Here is a 20,403-nt window from a genome sequence, read left to right on the forward strand (position 1 = left end):
AATAAAGTTTGTGTACAAATAACGAACACACAAATTGGGAAATAGTGAAAATTACAGTCAATGCAACACAAGATCTCCACTGCAATTATTTGACTTGGGTGTCATTTCTGACTGCTATCCCACCCTCTCTCTCTCTCTCTCTCTCTCTCACACACACACACACTCACATCCCACACACATATTGCCCACAGACACACACTCACACAAACACATCATACACACATACAACCCACACATACATAAACAGCCCCCACACGCATAAACACACCCTACACACCTCCCACACACATAAACACACTCTGCGCGCATGCGCACACGCACACACACACACCCCCATACTAAAGTTGTTCCATTCGCCTAACCCAGGAATGGTGAAAGATGATAGAGAGACTCTGCCAACGTGGAAGGGCAAAGCAATGAATACAAAATCAATGAGTGCTAGCAGTTTAGAGATCAACAATGGTCAAAATGGGAAAAGTTCTATACACGATGGACTGCCCACAGAAGATTTGGGGAACCAGCCCATCCTATCAGTGAAGAATAGGTGACGGGTCTTTGAGAGTTACTTCCATGGCTTGATCGAGACTCCACATTCCAGGATTAAAGTATTGAAACAAAACCTTCTCCTGCCTTCGCCGAAGTGCAAAATGTCATCCAACTTACTCCTCAGAACTCTCTAAGGAGTGAGCAATGATCAGTCACCAGACAACATTATTAGCAGGTACGAAAGGTTTTAAAATATGTTTCTCAGCAGTTTCTCTGCTCGGACGTGACTTACATCGCTTGCCTTTTGCAAAACTATTAATGCTAATGAAAGCATCATTACCTTTCTGCAATTTGTCGCCAACTCAGACACATTTTTTTCCATGTATTCTGTCCATTTGTGTTCTATGCATACCTATAAAGGAATAATAAAGTTCCTTCGACATTGTCCTGTCGTACACACCCAGGGAAATATGGCAAGAGATGGATTCAGAGTTAATCTTCCTCTATGTCGTCACATCATACGTTCCCTTGGCAGAGACACCATCAGTGGGGTACATTGCAAACTTTGTCTACCCTGTTCCTTCACAGACTCCATGGGTAGGACAGGTTAAATGCAGAGCAAAGCTCTCTCTACACTGTCCATCAAACTTTCCCTGCGCTGGGACACTCTAAGCTGGATAGTAAAAGGAGGCCAAATAAAGTGACTCAGAGATAAACCGTAGAAGTATTCTTGAAATTTTGCAATTGCTGTCATCTATCTGGTTGAACTGGATTAAGACCATAAGATCTAGGAGCATTCAGCCCATCAAGTCCACTCCTCAGGAGCTGATCCATTCTCCCACTTAGCCCCTTTCCCTGCCTTCTCCCCATAACCTTTGATGCAATGATTATTCAGATTCCGACTCATCTCTGTCTTAAATACCCCCAATGGCCCGGCCTCCACAACTGTTTACGATAGCAAATCCCAGAGGTTCAGCACTCTCGGGCTAAAGAAATTCCTCCGCGTCACTTAAATGGGCGCCCTTCAATCCTGAAGTTGTGCCCTCTTGTCCTTGATTCCCTTTCCATGGGAAACAACTATTCTGTCCTGGCCTTCCAACATTAAAAACGCTTCCACGAGATCCCCCTCATTCTTCTGAAACCCGAGGAGTGAAATCCAAAATTGCAAAATTTCAAGAATACTTCTACGGTTCCTCATATGCTAATCCCCTCATTTTTAGTCAAACTTGTCTGAACCACCTCCAATGCCAGTACATCCTTTCTTAAGTAAGGATCCCTAAACTGTACCCTGTACTCCAAGTGAGGCCTCACCAATGCCTTATATAGCCTGAACATTGCTAATTTAATTCCTCGTTAAGAATATTTCCAAGCAGCAATCAAACAGAACAGATTCATGCAGCATAAAACAATGTGTTCTTCCAGCGACAGATGAATTAAGTCATTAAAACAAATGTCCCACTATATCTAAAATGGGTTTGAACACAACTTTCAAAATGTGAAAGCTTTCTGCCATGAATTCCTCTCTTGTCCTTTATTCTGGTTGTTCTACGTACATGTCCTGCATTGTAGCAGATATTAAGAGTAAGGTTAAATACAGATCAGCTCTCGAAGAGATCATCCAACTTTAAAATTTAAATTTCGACACACAGCGCAATAACAGGCCCTTCTGCCCCACAAGCCCGTGCTGCCCAAATACAACCCTCGTAGTAAAACACAAAAGTCTGCAGACACCTTGGTTGAAGTAAAAACACAAAGCTGGAGAAAGTCAGCAGGTCAAACAGTCTCCTTTATATAGGAGAGATAAAGAGAATTTCAGGTTTGAACTGGAACTTTTCTCTTTGAAGCGTAGAAGGATGAGAGGAGACTTGACAGAGGTCGACAAGATTATGAGAGGCATAGACAGGGTGGACGGCCAACACCCGTTTCCCAGGGCAGGATCAGCAAACACCAGAGAATGTATGTGCAAAGTGAAGGGGAGGTGGGGAGCTTAGGGGAGACATCAGGGGTAGGTGGAGTTGTGGGTGTCTGGAATGCCTTGCTGGGGATGGTGGTGGAGGCTGAAACATTGGGGCATTTAAGAAACTCTTAGACAGACACATGGATGAAAGAAAAAGAGGGTTATGGGGTAGGGAGGGTTTAGTACTTTTTTTTGGAAGGAATATATAGGTTGGCACAACATTGAGGTGAAGGGCCTGTACTATGCTGTAGTGTTCAATGTTCATCAAGGTATGGAAAAATGTCTACAGGTATCTGAACAAAATGGTGGTGGGGAGGAAGGATGGAAGGTGGATCAAGGTTCTAAAGGCAGGAGGTAATAGGTGGCTAAGGGAGGGAATGTACCGCAGCAAGAAAGAAGAGGAGGAATGGCTCTGTGAAGAGAGGGAAGGGGACGGAGAGCTAAGGGAAAGAAGACAAGGGTAAAGAGAATTGAGGGAGGAAGGAGAGTATGTTACAGAAACTGGAGGTCAGTTAATGCCATCCGTTTGGGGAGTGCCCCAACGTAAAATTAACTGTTGTTCCTCCAATTTACGGTGGTCTTGGTGGGATAGTACATGAGGCCATAGACAGACATGTGAGTATGGGTGTGGGGCCAGAAGTGAAAAGGTGGGCCACTGGGAGATTCACCATCACTGATGCAGATAGAGATGCGTTTATTGCATCTGGGGGCGGGGGGTGGCCAGGGCAATTGAGCAGGAAATGGAGAAGTTGCAGGTGAGAGCTGAGTTGATGGTGGTGGAGGGGAAGCCACGTTTGTGGAAGAAGGCAGACATTTCAGTTGATCTGGACTGAAAGACCTAATCTTGGGAACAGATGTGGTGGAGATGCAGAAATTGTGAGAAGGGAATAGAATCCATGCAGGGGACTGGGTATGAGGAAGTGTAGTTGAAGTAGATGTGTGAGTTTGTGGATTTGGTGGAGACAGAGAGATCAAGAGAGAGGATATGGACCAGCATATTGTTAGAGATGGATCAGGTGAATTTGAGATCAGGGTCGAAGTTTGCAGCGAAGGGAATTAAATGATGAGCTCATCACGGGTGTGAGGCAGCCCCAATGCAGCAGAGGAAGAGGTTTTCTTAAAACTTTATTTAAAAGATAAATAAAACGTATAACATACAATCTAAATATTCAAACAAAATAATTTTACAAAGATTTATATATAAAGAAAAACAAAACACAACAAACATTAAAATAAGAAAGAAAAACAACTAAAAAAAGAAAAAACAAAAAACCTTCCCCCCCCTCCCACCCCTTCAGTAGCTCCCTTAAGGGGAGGCAAAAATATAAATCATATATATATATAAAACATTTTTTATAAATGTCAATAACAGTTCAAAATACATCCAATTGCATATATTTCAAATACGGAGACCACGTATCAACAAAAATAATTATGTAAATTATAAGAAATTTTTTCCATAACAATATAAGCTTTCAATTCATTATGCCAGCGTATTATATTAATTTCTACATCATCTTTCCAAGTACTAGCAACACATTTACACGCTTCCGATAACACCAAATGTACAAAAGCAATTTGAACTTTATCCAAACCCATTCCCCTTAATTAATACAAATCTCCCAACAAAAAAATAGTTGGATCCAAAGGTAGTTTAAAATTATACAATTTTTCCAAAACTATTTTAATTTCTTGCCAAAATGGTTGGACTTTCACACGTCCAAACAGCATGTAAAAAAGTACCAGTACATAAACCTAGCGGAGGAAGAGCTGAGGGGCCTTGCCTGTGTAGGCTTGAAGCATAGAGGCTCCACAAAGCCCACAGACAGGGACTGAGGGGTTAACCATGGCTGCTCCTCTGATTTGAAGGAAGTGAGATGAGATGAGGTTATTAAGGCCAACCTACAACCCCCATACCTTTTGAAGAGAGGGAGGATACTGGAGCACCTAGAGGAAACCAACACAGACACAGGGAGTATGTACAAACTCCTTATAGACAACACCGGATTTGAACCCGGATCGCGAGTGCTGTAATGGTGTTGCGCTAACCGCTACACTAACCTTGTTCCTGGTTTGTTCCTGCTGCTCTACTGCTCTTTCAAGGTCATCCCTGCACTTGGTCAGAGCTTGTTCCTTCATTGCCAGCTCGCCTCTGGATTTCTCCAGCAGCGACTGGCATTCCTGCAAGTTGTTCAGGTGATTTTTGACTTCCTTCTCCTGGGACTGAACCCAAACTTCCAGCTCCGATATCGTACACTTCAACACTGCAAGAAGTGAAAACAAAAGGAGATTTGTATTCTGAGATGGCACCAACAAGGGATACAAAACAAAATGGTAAAACACACCTAAATGGAGGAGGAACTCAGCCAGTCTTTACAGCATCTTAAGTGACAAAGATATATTGCCGATGTTTCAGGCCTGAGCCATTTTTCAACGAATAAACCAGAAGCAGGAAATCTCAGAATTCAGAAAATGCTGGCTGGGGGAGGAATCCAGACCAACATGATAAGGGACCAGGTAAGAATTTATCATGTTTGTGCGAAAGGAGACGGAATGGAGAAACAAGAGATAGAGAAGGGAGACAGGGGAAGAAGTGAGGTTGGGGGTGGGGGGGTTAACAAAAGCCAAAGAAATTGATATTAATGGCATTTGGTTGGAGGGTGCCCAGTTGGAAGATGAGGTGTTGTTCCTCCAATTTGTGGGTGGTCTCTGTCTAGCAGTGCATGGATAGACATGACAGCAAGGGAATAGAATGGAGAATCAAAATGGGTGGCCAGTGTGAGATCTATTCTATTGCAGCAGTCAAAGCTGAGGTGCTCAACAAAGTGATCTTCCAGTCTGCATCCAGTCTCTCCGACGTAGAAGACACAAAAAATAGTGTGGGTTGCATGAAACCTGCTTTACAGAGGAGTCACGTGATGGAGTAGTGGCCGGTCGGGGAACTCCAGCCCTCTCCGGAAAAGATTAAAATAAAACACAGAAAACACAAAGGCACAAACACAAAAATTAAAATAAAGTGAAAGTAAAGGTGGGAAGAAAATGGCAGCGAAGAAAGAAAAGTCGAAAGCAACGGGAAGAAGAGAAGAAAAGACATCGGAAGAAGAAGGTGAAGGCCTTACCTGTCCGAGGAGGCCCGCTGTGGAGAGAGAAGCCCGCTCCCTCAGGTCAGTCGAAGTCCCGAGCTCGGGACTACAAAAATGGCTCGCGGAGCCAAGCAAAAGTGCGCAACCGCGCAAGAAAAAAAAAACACTGACGGGAGGGGGGACCAGCTCAGGAGTCGATCTCCACAGCTGAGAATGACAGCCACAACACAACAACAAGAGAACATAGAAAACAACGAGAACAAGAAAAAGAAACAACAGATGACCAACCCAGAGGAAGAAGAAGAAGAACACAGAGAAATGGAAGAAGGGAAAGGCAAGACAATGGATATATATTTTTTAAAGAATATATGGCTTTTTAATCACAAGAATTTAGTGAAATAAAAAGAAGAATTAAAAGTACAGAAGAAAAAATGAATAGATTAGAGATGGTCATGTCAGATATAGGAAAAAGAGTGGACAAGGTGGAATAACGAGAAACAACCGTAGAAATGGAAGTAGAGGACATAAAAAATAAATTAGAAGAATCTAATAAAAAAAGTTAAAGAGACACAAGAGCTGTTAGCTCAGAAGATAGATATAATGGAAAATTATAATAGAAGAAATAATATAAAGATAGTGGGCCTTAAGGAAGATGAAGAAGGCAAGAATATGAGAGAATTTATAAAAGATTGGATCCCCAGGGTCCGAGGAAGACCAGAATTACAGGAAGAAATGGAAATAGAGAGGGCACATAGAACTTTAGCCCCGAAACCACAACCGCAAAAACCAAGATCCATTCTAGTAAAATTCCTAAGATATACAACAAGAGAAAATATATTGGAGAAAGCAATGAAGAAAATAAGAGAACACAAAAAGCCACTAGAATACAAAGGTCAAAAAAATTTTTTCTATCCAGACATAAGTTTTGAACTCCTGAAGAAGAGAAAGGAGTTTAATACAGCAAAAACGATCCTATGGAAAAAAGGATATAAATTTATGCTAAAGTACTCAGCGGTACTTAAAATAGTAATTCCAGGGCAGCAAAACAGACTATTCTCGGATCCGGAGGAAGCACGAAAATTTGCAGAACAACTACAAAACAGACAGAGAGATGAAGACATGTAACGAGAGCAAAAATGACCACGAACTATATGTTTGTGTGTATATGTGTGTGTGTATGTATATATGTCTGTACATGAGTGTATCCGTAATTAAAAAAAATATAGAGTATAGATAAGAATTAATAAGGGAAAGGGAAGAGAGGAAGTGAGGAGGGAATTAAGAGAGTGACGTTTGTTATATATGAAAATTAAAATCTTTTCTGGGGGGGGGCTGGGTGGGAAGGAGTTACGGACACTGCGAAATCAGTTGCGAGTGAATTCGCAAATCCAAATGGAGAGGGGAGATGTGGTTGCCCGACAAGGGATAAAGGGCAACTCAGGAAGGGGAGGGAATAGTGGGGTTAAAGAAATTTTAGATAGGAGAATAAGGGAAATGTTTGATGTTTTAGAAATGTTGTCTTATAAAGTGTTCAAAACAAGAAAGCAGAAATGGATAAGAAGGAAAGGTGATGATGAGGAAACGGAAAGGAAAGATAAACAAAGTATGAAATGGCTATGTTGAACTATATGACTTTAAATATTAACGGAATACATAACCAAATCGAAAGGAAGAAACTGCTAAATTTACTGAAAAAAGAAAAAATTGATATAGCATTCGTGCAAGAAACACACTTAACTGAAATGGAGCACAAGAAATTAAAGAGAGATTGGATAGGACATGTAACAGCAGCATCGTATAATTCAAAAGTTAGAGGAGTAGCTATATTAATCAGTAAAAATGTACCAATTAAAATAGAAGAGGAAATAATAGATCCAGCAGGGAGATAGGTAATGATAAAATGTCAGATATATTCGGAGTTTTGGAATTTACTCAATGTATATTCACCTAATGAAAAAGATCAAAAATTTATGCAAGATATTTTTTTGAAGATAGCAGACATGCAAGGGAACATACTAATAGGAAGGGATTTCAACCTTAATTTGGATTCAAACATGGATAAAACTGGGAAAAAAATTAACAGAAAGAACAAAGTAACCAAATTTATAATTAAATCGATGCAAGAAATGCAACTTTTGGATATATGGAGGAAACAACACCCAAAGGAAAAGGAATATTCATATTATTCGGGTAGACATAAAACATACTCAAGAATAGACCTATTCCTGTTATCAGCTTGCATGCAAGACAGAGTGAGAAAAGCAGAATATAAAGCTAGAATATTATTGGACCACTCACCCCTGATATTGACAACAGAGTTAGAGGACATCCCTCCAAGAATGTATAGATGGAGATTAAACTCCATGCTACTTAAAAGGCAGGATTTTAGAGAATTAACTGAAAGACAAATTAAAATGTACTTTGAAATAAATACATAATCAGTGAAAGATAAGTTTATACTATGGGACGCAATGAAAGCGTTCATCAGAGGGCAAATAATAAGTTATGTAACCAAGATGAAGAAGGATTACAATCAGGAAACAGAGCAGTTGGAAAGGGAAATAGCAACTAAAAGAAGAGAATTGGCAGTTAAAAAAATAAAATATGAAACACTACAAACATACAAGGTGGAGAAGAACATAATGAAGACAACACAGAAATATTATGAACTAAGAGAAAAAACGCACAAAATTCTAGCATGGCAGCTTAAGACAGAACAAACTAAGAGAATGGTATTGGCATCAAGGAAAAAAGACAAACAAATCACATATAATCCAACGGAGATTAATGAAAACTTCAGAGAATTCTACGAACAATTATACCAAACTGAAAACGAAGGGAAAGAGGACAAAATAGATGAATTTTTAACTAAAATTGAACTACCAAAATTACAAATAGAGGAACAAAATAAATTAACAGAACCATTTGAAATAGTAGAAATACAAGAGATAATAAAAAATCTACCAAATAATAAAACACCAGGAGAGGATGGATTCCCAATAGAATTCTATAAAACATTTAAAGATTTATTAATTCCTCCCCTCCTGGAAGTAATCAACCAGATTGATAAAACACAAAGCTTACCAGATTCATGCAAAACAGCAATAATTACAGTAATACCAAAGACAGGGAAAGATCCACCAGCACCAGCATCATATAGACCAATATCTTTACTTAACACAGATTATAAGATAATAGCTAAACTATTAGCAAACAGATTAGCCGACTATGTACCAAAAATAGTAAATCTAGACCAAACTGGATTTATTAAAAAAAGACAAACAACAGACAATATTTGTAAATTTATTAGCTTAATTCATGCAGTAGAAGGAAATAAAGCTCCAACAGTAGCGGTTGCTTTAGACGCAGAGAAGGCCTTTGACAGAGTAGAATGGAATTATTTATTCAAAGTACCTCAAAAATTCAGTTTACCAGAGAAATATATTAATTGGATTAAAGCATTATACAAGGAGCCATTGGCGAAAGTGACAGTAAATGGATATATATCAAAACAATTTAACTTAAGTAGATCAACAAGGCAGGGATGCCCACCATCACCCTTATTGTTCACGTTAGCCATAGAACCACTAGCAGAACTGGTAAGAACAGAAAATAAAATAAAAGGGATAAAAATAAAAGACAAGGAATATAAAATCAGTTTATTTGCAGATGACGTTATAGTATACTTAACAGAACCAGAAATATCAATAAATGAAGGATAAATATAATATAACTCACGATACAGTGTTGGCATACTATCAACTGAAATCCTACTTGAAGGACAAATTGGGAAGCAGTCTGAGGTTACCAGAGGGAAGTAATTTTGAATATGTGATTACAGACACAATGATAATTAAAAAATTTGTAACAAACATGTACATCAAACTGCAAGAAAAGGAGAACGAGGAAACAAACGGTAAACCTAAACAAAAATGGGAACAAGATCTAAACAAAGATAAAGAAGGAAACATGGGAGAAGTTATGCTCAGGAACTATGAGAAATACAATAAATACGAGGTTACGTATGATACAATATAACTGGATACACAGGCTATATATTACACCTCAAAAGTTAAATAAATGGAGCCCAACAGTATCTGACAGATGTTTTCGCTGTAAAAAGGAAATGGGAACAACAATTCATGCAATCTGGACATGTGAGAAAGTGAAAAAATTTTGGGAAGATCTAAACCAGATATTAAATAAAATCACAAAAAGCAATATACCAAAAAACCCAGAGATCTTCCTCCTAAGTAACATAAAAAACAAAGAATTTGGACTTGATTTGGATGGTGCACAAAAAAGATTTGTTAGGATAGCCCTAGCTGTAGCAAAAAAATGTATTATGTCAGCCTGGAAATTAGAAGATAACTTGAGAATACAACAATGGTATATAGAAATTAATAAATGTATTCCATTAAAAAAAAAACATATAATTTAAGAAATAACATTACAATATTTGAACAAATATGGGAGCCATACATGAAACAAATAGAGAAAACCTACCAGGGACATTTACCACCTAAAATGACAGAAGGAGAAGAGAATGAAAAGAATTGACTCAGTGGAATTTCTTGTTTATTTTTATTGAGTGACAACATTGTTTGACGGGTTTAATGTATCTTAGATTCTGAACTTTAAATGAATGGGAGGGGAGGTAGGGAGGGGGGGAGAAAACGACACTGTATATATTTGAAATGGAAAATGTATGTATCTTGATCAATGTGGTTTATAGTGTGAAAAATAAAAAAAATTTTAAAAACCTGCTTTGCACCATGAATGTCAAATAACAACATTGAAGGGATCATCTTGTCCAATTATACAAATGATTTCTTCAATTTCATGAGTGTCTGCTCAGTACATTCACGGAAATACATCCTTGACATAGTTTAGTTACAACGATTAAAGACCATATTAATGAAGTCTCAACCTGTCAACTGAGAGAGCCTGACCCCTACAAATTAGTTTTTAAAATGTTAACATGAAACTCAGTTAGAGGCCCTTCTCACCCACAAGCACATACCGTCCAAATACCCCAATTTACCAACAATTTCAGTACATTTTTGAAGGTTGGGAGGAAGCCAGAGGAAACCTATCAGACTTGAAGAGAACAGACAAATGCCTTACAGACAGCACCGGATTCGAACCCGCCCGGGTCACTGCCACAGTAATAGCATTGAACTAACCGCTTCATTTTTGATGATGAAGCCACAGAAAAATTTGTTTTACTGCAGACGCTACCTGACCTACAGCATTTCCAGTTCTAATTAGTAGAAAATTAATCTGTCCAAGGATGGAGAAAAAAGATAAACTTATCACCAGACACTTTCTCAGGAGTTTGCAGAGGTTCAGTACGACATCGAAAACCTTGGCAAATTTCTATAGATGTGTGGTGGAAAATGTGCTGACCGGCTGCATCACAGGCTGGTATGAGGACAATACCCCTTTAGTGTAAAGCCCTGCAAAAGGTAGAGGACACAGCCCAGTACATTACAGGCAAAACTCTCCCGGCTGTCGGAGAACAGCAGCAATCATCGAGGATCCACACCACCCGCATATGCTGTTCTCGCTGCTGCCATCAGGAAAGAGGACTCGGTGCCACAAGACTCTCACCACCAGGTTCAGGAACAGTTACTCCCCCTCCATCATCAGACTCCTCAACAACAAAATCAATCAGGGACTCGTTGAAGGACTCTAACTTTGCAAATCATATACATTTTTGAATATTTTATTTAAAATTTTTTAGACCATGCATGTAGACAAATACAAAATTAAAAATACGAATACATAAGTAGACAAATTATGCTTCATGATGATGACCCAAACTTCCCACCCCCCACCCGTGCATGAAAAAAGTGAGCGAGAAGAGAAAAAGGAAGAAAGAAAGAGTAGAAAAATAAGAAAGGTTGCTGGAAAGCGGCGTTCACTCCACAGATTTCAATTCATTATTTAACTAGTTTTCTTCCTTGGAGAAGGTTAACGTGGACTCGAGGACAAGAAGATTTACACCTGAGATCTGTAAATATGGTTTCCATATTTGCAGAAATATGTCAAACATTTCTGCATTCCAGCCTAGATGCCAGACCTAGATGTGGAGTCAGACTTCCAAGTAACTACAAAACACTTTCTGGCCAATGCAATTTTAACAAACTAAACTTGATATTTATATAATTTCAATTTTGGTCTTATCACATTATACATTATTGTATATTTATATTCTATATTGCACAGATTACATTTCTTTCTTTGTTTACATTTCACTTATCTTTTCTTGAGTATGGTTTTTTTTTTAACATGATCCATAATGAGAAATTCTGCCTGGCCCACAGGAAAAAGAACCTCAGGGTTGTATGTGATGTCATCTACCATAAAAACTCATGTAATATTTGAATTTTGTGGACCAATTTTTAGGGTTAAATTTAGGGGGCTGACCATTATATGTATCCACTTTTGACTGCAGTAAGTACTTGCATTGTTCAAGGCATTAGGAGTTCAAATGGGCGGGCGGTGGCAAGTTTGTGTTCAGGCCATCAGAAGCGCAGATGGGCGGGCAGCTGGGGAGGTGAAAATCCACATTTTGGGCATTGGGTGCTCAGTTTGGCGGGTGGCCAGCCAGGAATGGGTGGCTAATCGCGTTCGGGATGTCAGTAGCTTGGATGGGTGGGGGATCGGAGCCTAGGCAAGAGTCTGCGGTCAGGGTGTTGGAAGCTTTGATGGGTGGGCAGCCTGGGCCTAGGCAAGAGTCTGCAGTTGAAGCATCGAGAGCTCTGGCAGGCAGCAGCTGAGGCCAAAAATAGCGGGAGGTTGATTTTGACAAGCTATACATGAAAGATACCAGATTTTGGGGCCAAAAATAGGGGGAGGTCGACTTTTACATGGGATCGACTATTACCCGATTATATACAGTATGTACTTTGACAATAATTCTGAACTGAACAAATCTACTCTCCCATTGATTACTCTTGCTTACCATTTAAGACTGAGAGACTATTCACTTTAATCTCTTGGCTTCAAGTCATTCAAATGAAAATGGTGATTTGGTTGTATCTCTTTTAACTGTTCTCTGATGCATTGATCAAAGTGCAGCCTCGACACTGGATGTTGGGATGCAGATTGCAACTGTGTGGCTGACTACCTGTCATTCAGCACAGGAACAGGCTTGTCAGCCCACCCTGTCTGTGCCAACCCAAGCTCTCATTTTTCACCAGGGTGTTTCAGGTGTTCATCCCGACACCTCTGCTCACGACCACATTCTCATGACTTTAGTTACCTCAATCAGGTCACCACTCAGCCTTCGTTGTCCCATGGAAAACAAACTCCAGCCAATTATGTCTCTCCTCAAACTCTAGATGCTCCTTTCAACCACCTACCTGGGCTGCTGCCTTCAGGGATTGTTGGGAGTGGGACACCATGGGCTCCTTTGGAACCCATCTCCCAGTAATGTAGGGGCATCAATGAAACCCACACCAACCTCACGACTCTCACCAGCGCACTTGGAAAAATTCCATCAAGTCAGTCAGACTGGATCATCCAAGACAAGACAATGCTAGCTCTCCTGGATTCATCCCTACAGATCATCCTATCCCTCAAATTACATTTTCAATTATTTCCTACCACTAATTAAGATTCAGCAATTTGTAATTGTCTGAGTTATTCTGGTGAAGAAAAATGCATTTGCTCCTCGGACATGTCTGTTCATTATATCATGCACTGCCAGACTGAAACTACCCACAAATTGAAGGAACAACACCTCATTTTCCGTCTGAGCTCCCTCCAACCAGATGACATCAACATTGATTTCTCTGGCTTTCATTAAATGCACTCCCCCCCCCACTTCTTCCCCCATTACCTTTCCCCAGCTCTGTCTCTCTCCCTTTTCCCCGATTCCTTTCGCAGACCCAAAATCAATTCTCACCTCTCCTCTTATCCTATCCAATTACCATCTTTTTTTGTTGGTCTGGACTTCTCCACCAGCCAGCACTGTCTCTACTCTGAGCTTTCCTGTTCCTTACTTATTCCCTGAAGAAACGTCGGCAGTATATCTTTATCTCCAATGGATGCTGCAAGAACAGCTGAGTTCCTCCAGCATTTCTGTGCACTTTCACTACAATCACAGCGCCTGCAGACTTCCATGTTGCGCTGCTTTCTAGTTTTTTTGAATATTTTATTTTAGTTTTCACACTTACAAAATCCAATAAACAAAGCCATTCATGTACATACATATATCCAAAGTCTGCAATTGCCCCAACCAGCATCCCCCCCCAACTGCAACAACAAATGCACTTCAAAAAATTATCCTAATCCCACTCATCATGGGCCATATGATTCCTATCAAGACATGTAATGAAAAGAAATCACAATGGCAAAGTCATTCAAAGAAAACACTGAAAAGAAACAAAAAAAAGAGAACTTAGGACCTGAAAAGAAAAGGGCAGGTGTGTTTGCTCCAAGTCCTATTTCCATAATTACACCTCTGGCCTTACTGGGATAATTTAACCTTATTAAATTAAGGGGGAGGGGGGGAAATCAATCTATCTGAGAACCGATTTGCCCAGTTACGCAGCAGTTAGAAAGGGTCTGACCCGGTCAACCCCGTCGGAATCCAACCAGGTCCATGACCTACCTCAGAGGTAGTCAGGGAACCCAGTTAAACCTACCTAGGTCACATACAAAGGCGATTTGAAAGCGAAAATGGCCGACCCGCTTATTCCAGTGACATCAGTGCTTGCGTGTGTGCGTCACCGGGCAGCCAGCATCCCCACATCCAGCGGTACTTCCGGTGAGTGCATGACGTGTCATTGCAGGGACGGATCCCCCTTAAATTGCTGGGTTGGCAATTAAATGGGGTAGAACCTGCTGCAATTTAAAAGGTAAATTGCCCCAGTAATAGCAGCTGGGTCCTTGGAGGGCTACCCAGATGCTGCAGTTTAAAAGAGGCTACAAATTCCTTGCACCATTCCCACTCTGATCGCTCTGGTTTGCATAACGATGAAGCTCTAGGTACACCACATTCTGCTTCAATCCTCTACATTTTCTCTTCTTTTCGCACTTGTTTATTTTTAAAATGTCAATATGAAGCAATATTTGCACAGTTATGCTGCCACAAAACAACGAATTTAGTGACACCTTCCTGACAATATATTCTGATTCTGAATTGAGAAATGTAAGATTCCCGGCCACAATATTAACAAGTAACCACTTCTGCTTTCTTCAGCTAACTGTAGTACATTGGTTGTCATTTGGATGGTTGCTACTTGACTTTGACACACCATTTATCTGGTCATCGTCACTTTCTTTGTCATTGTATTCACTATCCCCCATGTGGTAAAACATTCTAGGCCCTCCTTCTTATTACAAAGCTGCAACCACCTACCCCTACTAATCATTACATTTCGAATGAAAAGGGCCCTAATCCACACTGACTGCTCGTTCCTCTTCATTCCTGAGACACCGAGTCCCTCCAGCTTCTCATTGTTCAGATTCTAAACCAGCCATTCTCAACAGGGGTCATCCCCAATCCCCCTCCCGCGGGGCCACAGCTCATTTAAGGGGGGGGGGGGGCACGAACTGAAATCTTTCAAGGTGGGGGGGAGGGAAGGTGTATAAGGGGTAAGAAGGAAGTACGGAAGAAACCAACTAAATTTTAATTTTAACAGCACAGTAACAAGCTCTTTCGGCCCACAAGCCCAATTGATCTAAAGCACTGGTATGTTTTGAATGATAGAAAGAAACCAGAGAACTCAGAGGAATCCCAAGAAGACATGGAAAGAACGTAACCTCCTTGCAGACGTGGGATTCGAACCTCGGTCCCAGTCGCTGGCGCTGTTGCAGCGTTGCTTTAACTGCTTCGTTAACCAACTTGTCTGCTTCACAGGGAAGGGGGTGAGGAACCCATGCAGGCTGTGGCTGACTGCGGTCAAGAGATTCGCACCAGGCTGTGGACTGCTGGAGGCTGGCTGAATGGGTACCAGGAACTGAGATGCAAGAGAGCGCTGAGGGCGTTGATGGTCTCCTGATGGTGTAGGAGGTTTGGATCTAGAGTTTGGTTGCTGGCGGTTTGGACTGGTGGCTGTGTGAATGCTGGAGGCGAATCCTGGACACTCAGTGACTCTGGGGGACTCTATTTACTTCTGACTGTAAGGGGTGCTGGGCAATTTCTGCTGATGGCAAGTCTTTCTATGCCTTACAGTAGACTAAAGGAATTTTGTGTAATATCACATTTTCTGTTTTATAACATGACAATAAAAGAAACTTGAAAACTTTGAGCAGAGTCCTTCGGGTGCCATAGCAAAAAAAAAAGTTGAGAATGGCTGTTCTAAAGTTTTTATATTTCTCTTCGCTAATGTCACGAATAATTTCCTATTCGCAGATGGTGTTGAACCAAATTTCTGGGCACTGTCCTGACCTTTGAACCTGAACTTTCCGTAGAGCTAAAATTATAGCCCAGACAGGAAAACTACCCTCTTTGTTCAACACCTCCCAATCTTTGAAGAGCAAATGAAAACCAAGCGCCATGACAAAAAGATTATCCAGATCATCTGTACCTTGGTTTTCCTTTCTCAGTTCCTGCTCTTGCACACTGTCTGACCCTTTCAGATGGTCATTCTTGGAATCTAATCCAAGGTTACTGGTTTGGTTCTGCGGCACGAATCTGGAACTGTGACATGGAGGCGTCCTCGAATGGTCCCACGGAAACGCAGAGGGAGAAGATCCGTGCCGAACGGTGTTCTCGACTGGGTGAGCGGGAGCTGTCTCCGGTTGCCAGGTGAACGTGGAAGCCCTGATGTTCTGTGGAGCTCTCTCTCGATGACTCTTGTTGCTGCTGCATTGCAACAGTTGAACCTTGGGCCGAAGAACATTCAATGAACAAACACATCTTGGGCAACAGCTTAAAAGTATCTTAAAGGTATTTTTTTCCCCCACCTCTCAACCCAAAAACAGGGCATGGGGAAAGAGGAAAGCGTGGTACTGGGAGTACCATCAAATGCAGCTGCTGGGTATCTATTTGACCGTGTGAGGGATTACAGGCAAGCAGTTATCACCATTCTAAAAACAATCTGTCCAACAGCTATCATTCTCGAACCTGCCCTGTGTTGCTCTGACAGTACAAAAGGACTGTCTACCCTATTGGATGAGGATTACGGTGAATATTACTATCTGTCTCTATTTATATCCACTTATTGACATTTATGATCTTTTTAATTCAATTAAGTTCACTATTAGCTTTTTTTACCACAAATGCCTGTTCAGCTGAAGCATGGTGGAATTTCAGTACATTTTACAATTTATATGACAATAAATTCAATATCATGAATTCAACTTCAGAATTGAAGGGAGTCCATTTAGAACAGAGACAAAGGGAAATTTCTTCAGCCAGAGGGTGGTAAATCTGTGGAATGTATTGCCACAGGCAGTTGTGGAGGCCGGGGCGTTGGGTGCAGAGATTGAAAGGTTCTTGATTAAGCAGGGCATGAAGGGTTATGGGGAGAAGGCCGGGCTCAGGCCAAGTGGGAGAGTGGATCAGCTCATGGCGAGCAACCTGATAGCCTATTTCTGCTCCTATGTCTTCTGGACTTATTATTAATAGGCTAGAGGAACTCAGTGGGACAATCAGGATCAGGGAATGGTCAAAGTTTCAGGTTAGAATCCGTCATTATCACTTGACGAAGGGGTAGAGGATTGGCAGGAAATAAGAGTGGGAATAAAGGGATCCTATTCTGGTTGGCTACCGGTTACCAGTGATATACCACAGGGGTCAGCGGCGTAGGGGGCACTTCTTTTTATGTTGTACGTTAATGATTTGAATTGCTTTGGGGCTGCAGATGATACAAAGATGGGTGGAGGGGAAGATAGTGAGGAGGAAATGAAGACGCTGCAGAAAGACAGATAGATTAGGAGAGCGGGGAAAGAAGAGGCAATGAAATACAATGTTGGAAAGAGTACGGCTGTGCACTTTGGTCGAAGGAATAATAGTGCTGACTTTATTTGGATGGAGAGAAAATTCAAAATTCTGAGGCACAAAGGAGTTTTTGTGCAGGGTGAGTCTGTGGTGAAGGAAGCAAATGCAATCTAGAGGAAGATTATACAAGAGCAGGGATGTGATGTTGAGGCTTTACCAGGCAGTGCTGTGGCCTCGCTTGGGGAATGGGGTACAGTTTTGGGCTCCTTATTTAAAAAAGGATGTGATAGCATTGGGAGGGTTCAGTTAAGATTTACAAGAATGATTCCTGGTATGAAGGGATTAGCAATATGAGGAACGTTTAATGGCTCTTGGGACTGTACTCCTTGGGGTTCAGAAAAATGAGGCGGGACCTCATAAAAGCATTTTGAATGTTGAAAGGTCTAGACACAGTAGATGTGGCCAAGGTATTTCCCATGGTAGGTGAGTCAAGGACAAGAGGGCACAATTTCAGGCTTAAAAGGTACTCATTTAAAAGAGATACGGAAGAATTTCTTTAACCAGAGAATGTCTCACTCTTTATTTTGGGGGGGGGAGGGTTGGACTAATTTTAAGTTAGATTACTAATATTGTGTTACAATTAATGGGGGGGGGGGGTTATTTTGTGTAGTTTTCTGATGTAATATTGTAATCATACCATTTTAATTTTTTTAATTTTCTTTAAATGTAATTCTCTATTGTATTCATTTTATAAAATTTTAAATAAAGTCTTCAAAAAAAAAAAACCAGAGAATGTTGAACCGCTGGAATTTGTCACCACATGCCACTGTGGAGCCCAGGTCGATGGGCATATTTAAGGCAGAGGTTGATAGCTGCCTGGGTTATGGGCCAAGGTGAAGGACTGAGTGGGAAAATGGATCAACTCATGATGGAACGGCGGAGCAGACTCGACAGGCCGATGCTGCTTGACCCACAGAGTTCCTCCAGCAGAGTTGATTTGTGCTCGATTCCAGCCTCTGCAATCTCTTGCGTCTCCGGCATTTTACATTCTCAGGGATGAAACAATAATACACAAGCTTTTAGTACGGAAGGGCTAAGGCAGGATTGCTAATTCTCTCACAGTAAATAGACAAGTGCTCCGGTCACCAGCTCTAACAGCTGACTCTCCAAGTGCCCAAACTTAACTCTGCCAGACCATCACATCTCCAAATAAACGCATGATCATGAATTTATTGTCATGTAGCACAAGTACAATATACAGAAGCACCAAAATCCTAACTCTCTGCAGCCAAACAGGTACTTTGTTGAAAGAAAAACCACTCAAATAGGATACATTAAGTCATACAAGAAGAGATAGTACATATAAAAAATAGATCTCAATCTTTTATATTTCTTATCTCTTTCACAATATAACTTTTTAAATTTAACTTAGACATACATCACGGTAACAGGCCCTTCCGGCCCACAAGCCTGTGCCGCCCAAATATCCCAATTAACCTGCAACCCCCCCATACATTTTAGAAGGGTGGAAGGAAACCAGAGCACCCGGGGAAACTCACGAGGACACACGGGGAAAACGTAGAAACTTCCTACAGACAGCGCCGAATTCGAACCCATGTCACTGGTGCTGTAACAGCGTTGCGCTAACCATGCCGCCCAAATGCTACATTACTATAGTTTCACTGCATCCCTCTGCTGATCACGCTGCATGACTTCTGACACAGGAATCCTAATAACGCAAGGTCCATTTTACAGTTCCACCTTGACTTTAGACGAATGCTGACCTGCAGTTTCAGTGCTTTCACTTCAGTAACCAGCCGTTTCTTCTCCTCTACCTCCCGATCATATTTTTCTTGCAATTCGTCCCATTTTGAAACTGCATCGATATAAAAATAAATACAACAAATTTGCACAGAATTTCATGATTCACAGTTCAAAACCAAACCAACTCACAAACATCTACCGTTGAAAATACTATAAGACCATAGGAACAGAAATAAGCTCTTCAGCCCATCGAGTCTACCCCGCCATTGAATCAAGAGTTAATCCACTTCCCCACTCAGCCCTACTGCCAGGCCTTCTCCCCATAACCTTTGATGCCCCAGCTATTGTAGAATCCATCGATCTCTCCCTTAAATACACCCAATGGTCTCCACAACCACATGTGGCAACGGATTCTACAGATTCAGCATCCTCTGGATAAAGAAATTCCTCCACATCTCTGTTCTAAGTGGATGCCCTTCTATCCTGAGGAAGTCAAGGGTACCACCAAATCTACATCACTGTTCAATTCTCAGATCATTCCAATCAGAAAACATATCGTCATCCCTCCATTGTGATTTAAACAAATTTCTAGAACTCCCAACCTAACATAGTGGGAGCAACTTAGCCACTAGAGTTCAAGAAGGAACCTCTGGTCAAAGAGATCCCCTTCCATTACCCCTCTGATCAGGAAGCTACCCTCTGCCCCATCACCTCTCAGCCTTTTTTCTCTTCTACCCGTCCACCTGTATCCACCTACGACTTCTTGCCTCTTAACCTGTGCACTCCACTTCTGGCTCTTTCACTCTTTTCTTCTCCTCCCACCTCTCCCCTCCTTTTTATTCAGAGACCTGACTGCTTTTGCTTATACCCGATAATGGGCCCAGGCTCAAAACGTCAGTTACTCTTCCTACAGATGCTGCGCGATCTGCTGAGTTTGGTGTACTGCAACTCGGAATGGAGCAAGGGTTTCTAGCTGAGCCAATGTTCCCATATTGCTCAACAGGCATCAATTTTAAGAAGTTTCTAATGCAAATAGGACTGGGTAGTAGTGAATCACTCAAATTACATCCACAGAGCCGAGTTTTAACATAACTCAAGGATTAAGGTTTCCTCCCTTGACCAACTCTTGGAATAACTAAACCTTTCAACACGAAAACCTTGAAGAGCTCTTTACCACATTATACCCGGTTCAGTGAGATGTGTTTTTCTACGAC

General features: G+C 41.2%; 1 protein-coding gene across 10 annotated transcripts in view; it reads right to left on the reverse strand.

Moving 5' to 3' along the window:
- LOC138740835 (centromere protein F-like) overlaps positions 1–20,403 on the reverse strand; it is a 55,056-nt gene that overhangs the window by 23,035 nt on the left and 11,618 nt on the right. For 9 of the 10 annotated variants that reach the window (XR_011343183.1, XR_011343178.1, XR_011343179.1 and 6 more), the window contains exons 5-7: positions 19,210–19,301; positions 16,071–16,368; positions 4,505–4,707 (exon numbers count right to left, since the gene is read on the reverse strand). Coding sequence is in view for 3 of the 10 variants with exons in the window: in XM_069894029.1 (XP_069750130.1) it covers positions 4,505–4,707; positions 16,071–16,368; positions 19,210–19,301 (593 nt within the window). In the remaining 7 variants the exon portion in view is untranslated. Of the gene's footprint in view, positions 1–826; positions 885–4,504; positions 4,708–16,070; positions 16,369–19,209; positions 19,302–20,403 lie in introns of those variants that run through there. The other variant, XR_011343184.1, reaches the window with a different exon arrangement.

The sequence above is a fragment of the Narcine bancroftii genome, chromosome 8 (genome assembly GCF_036971445.1).
Source record: "Narcine bancroftii isolate sNarBan1 chromosome 8, sNarBan1.hap1, whole genome shotgun sequence".
Lineage (NCBI taxonomy): Eukaryota > Metazoa > Chordata > Chondrichthyes > Torpediniformes > Narcinidae > Narcine > Narcine bancroftii.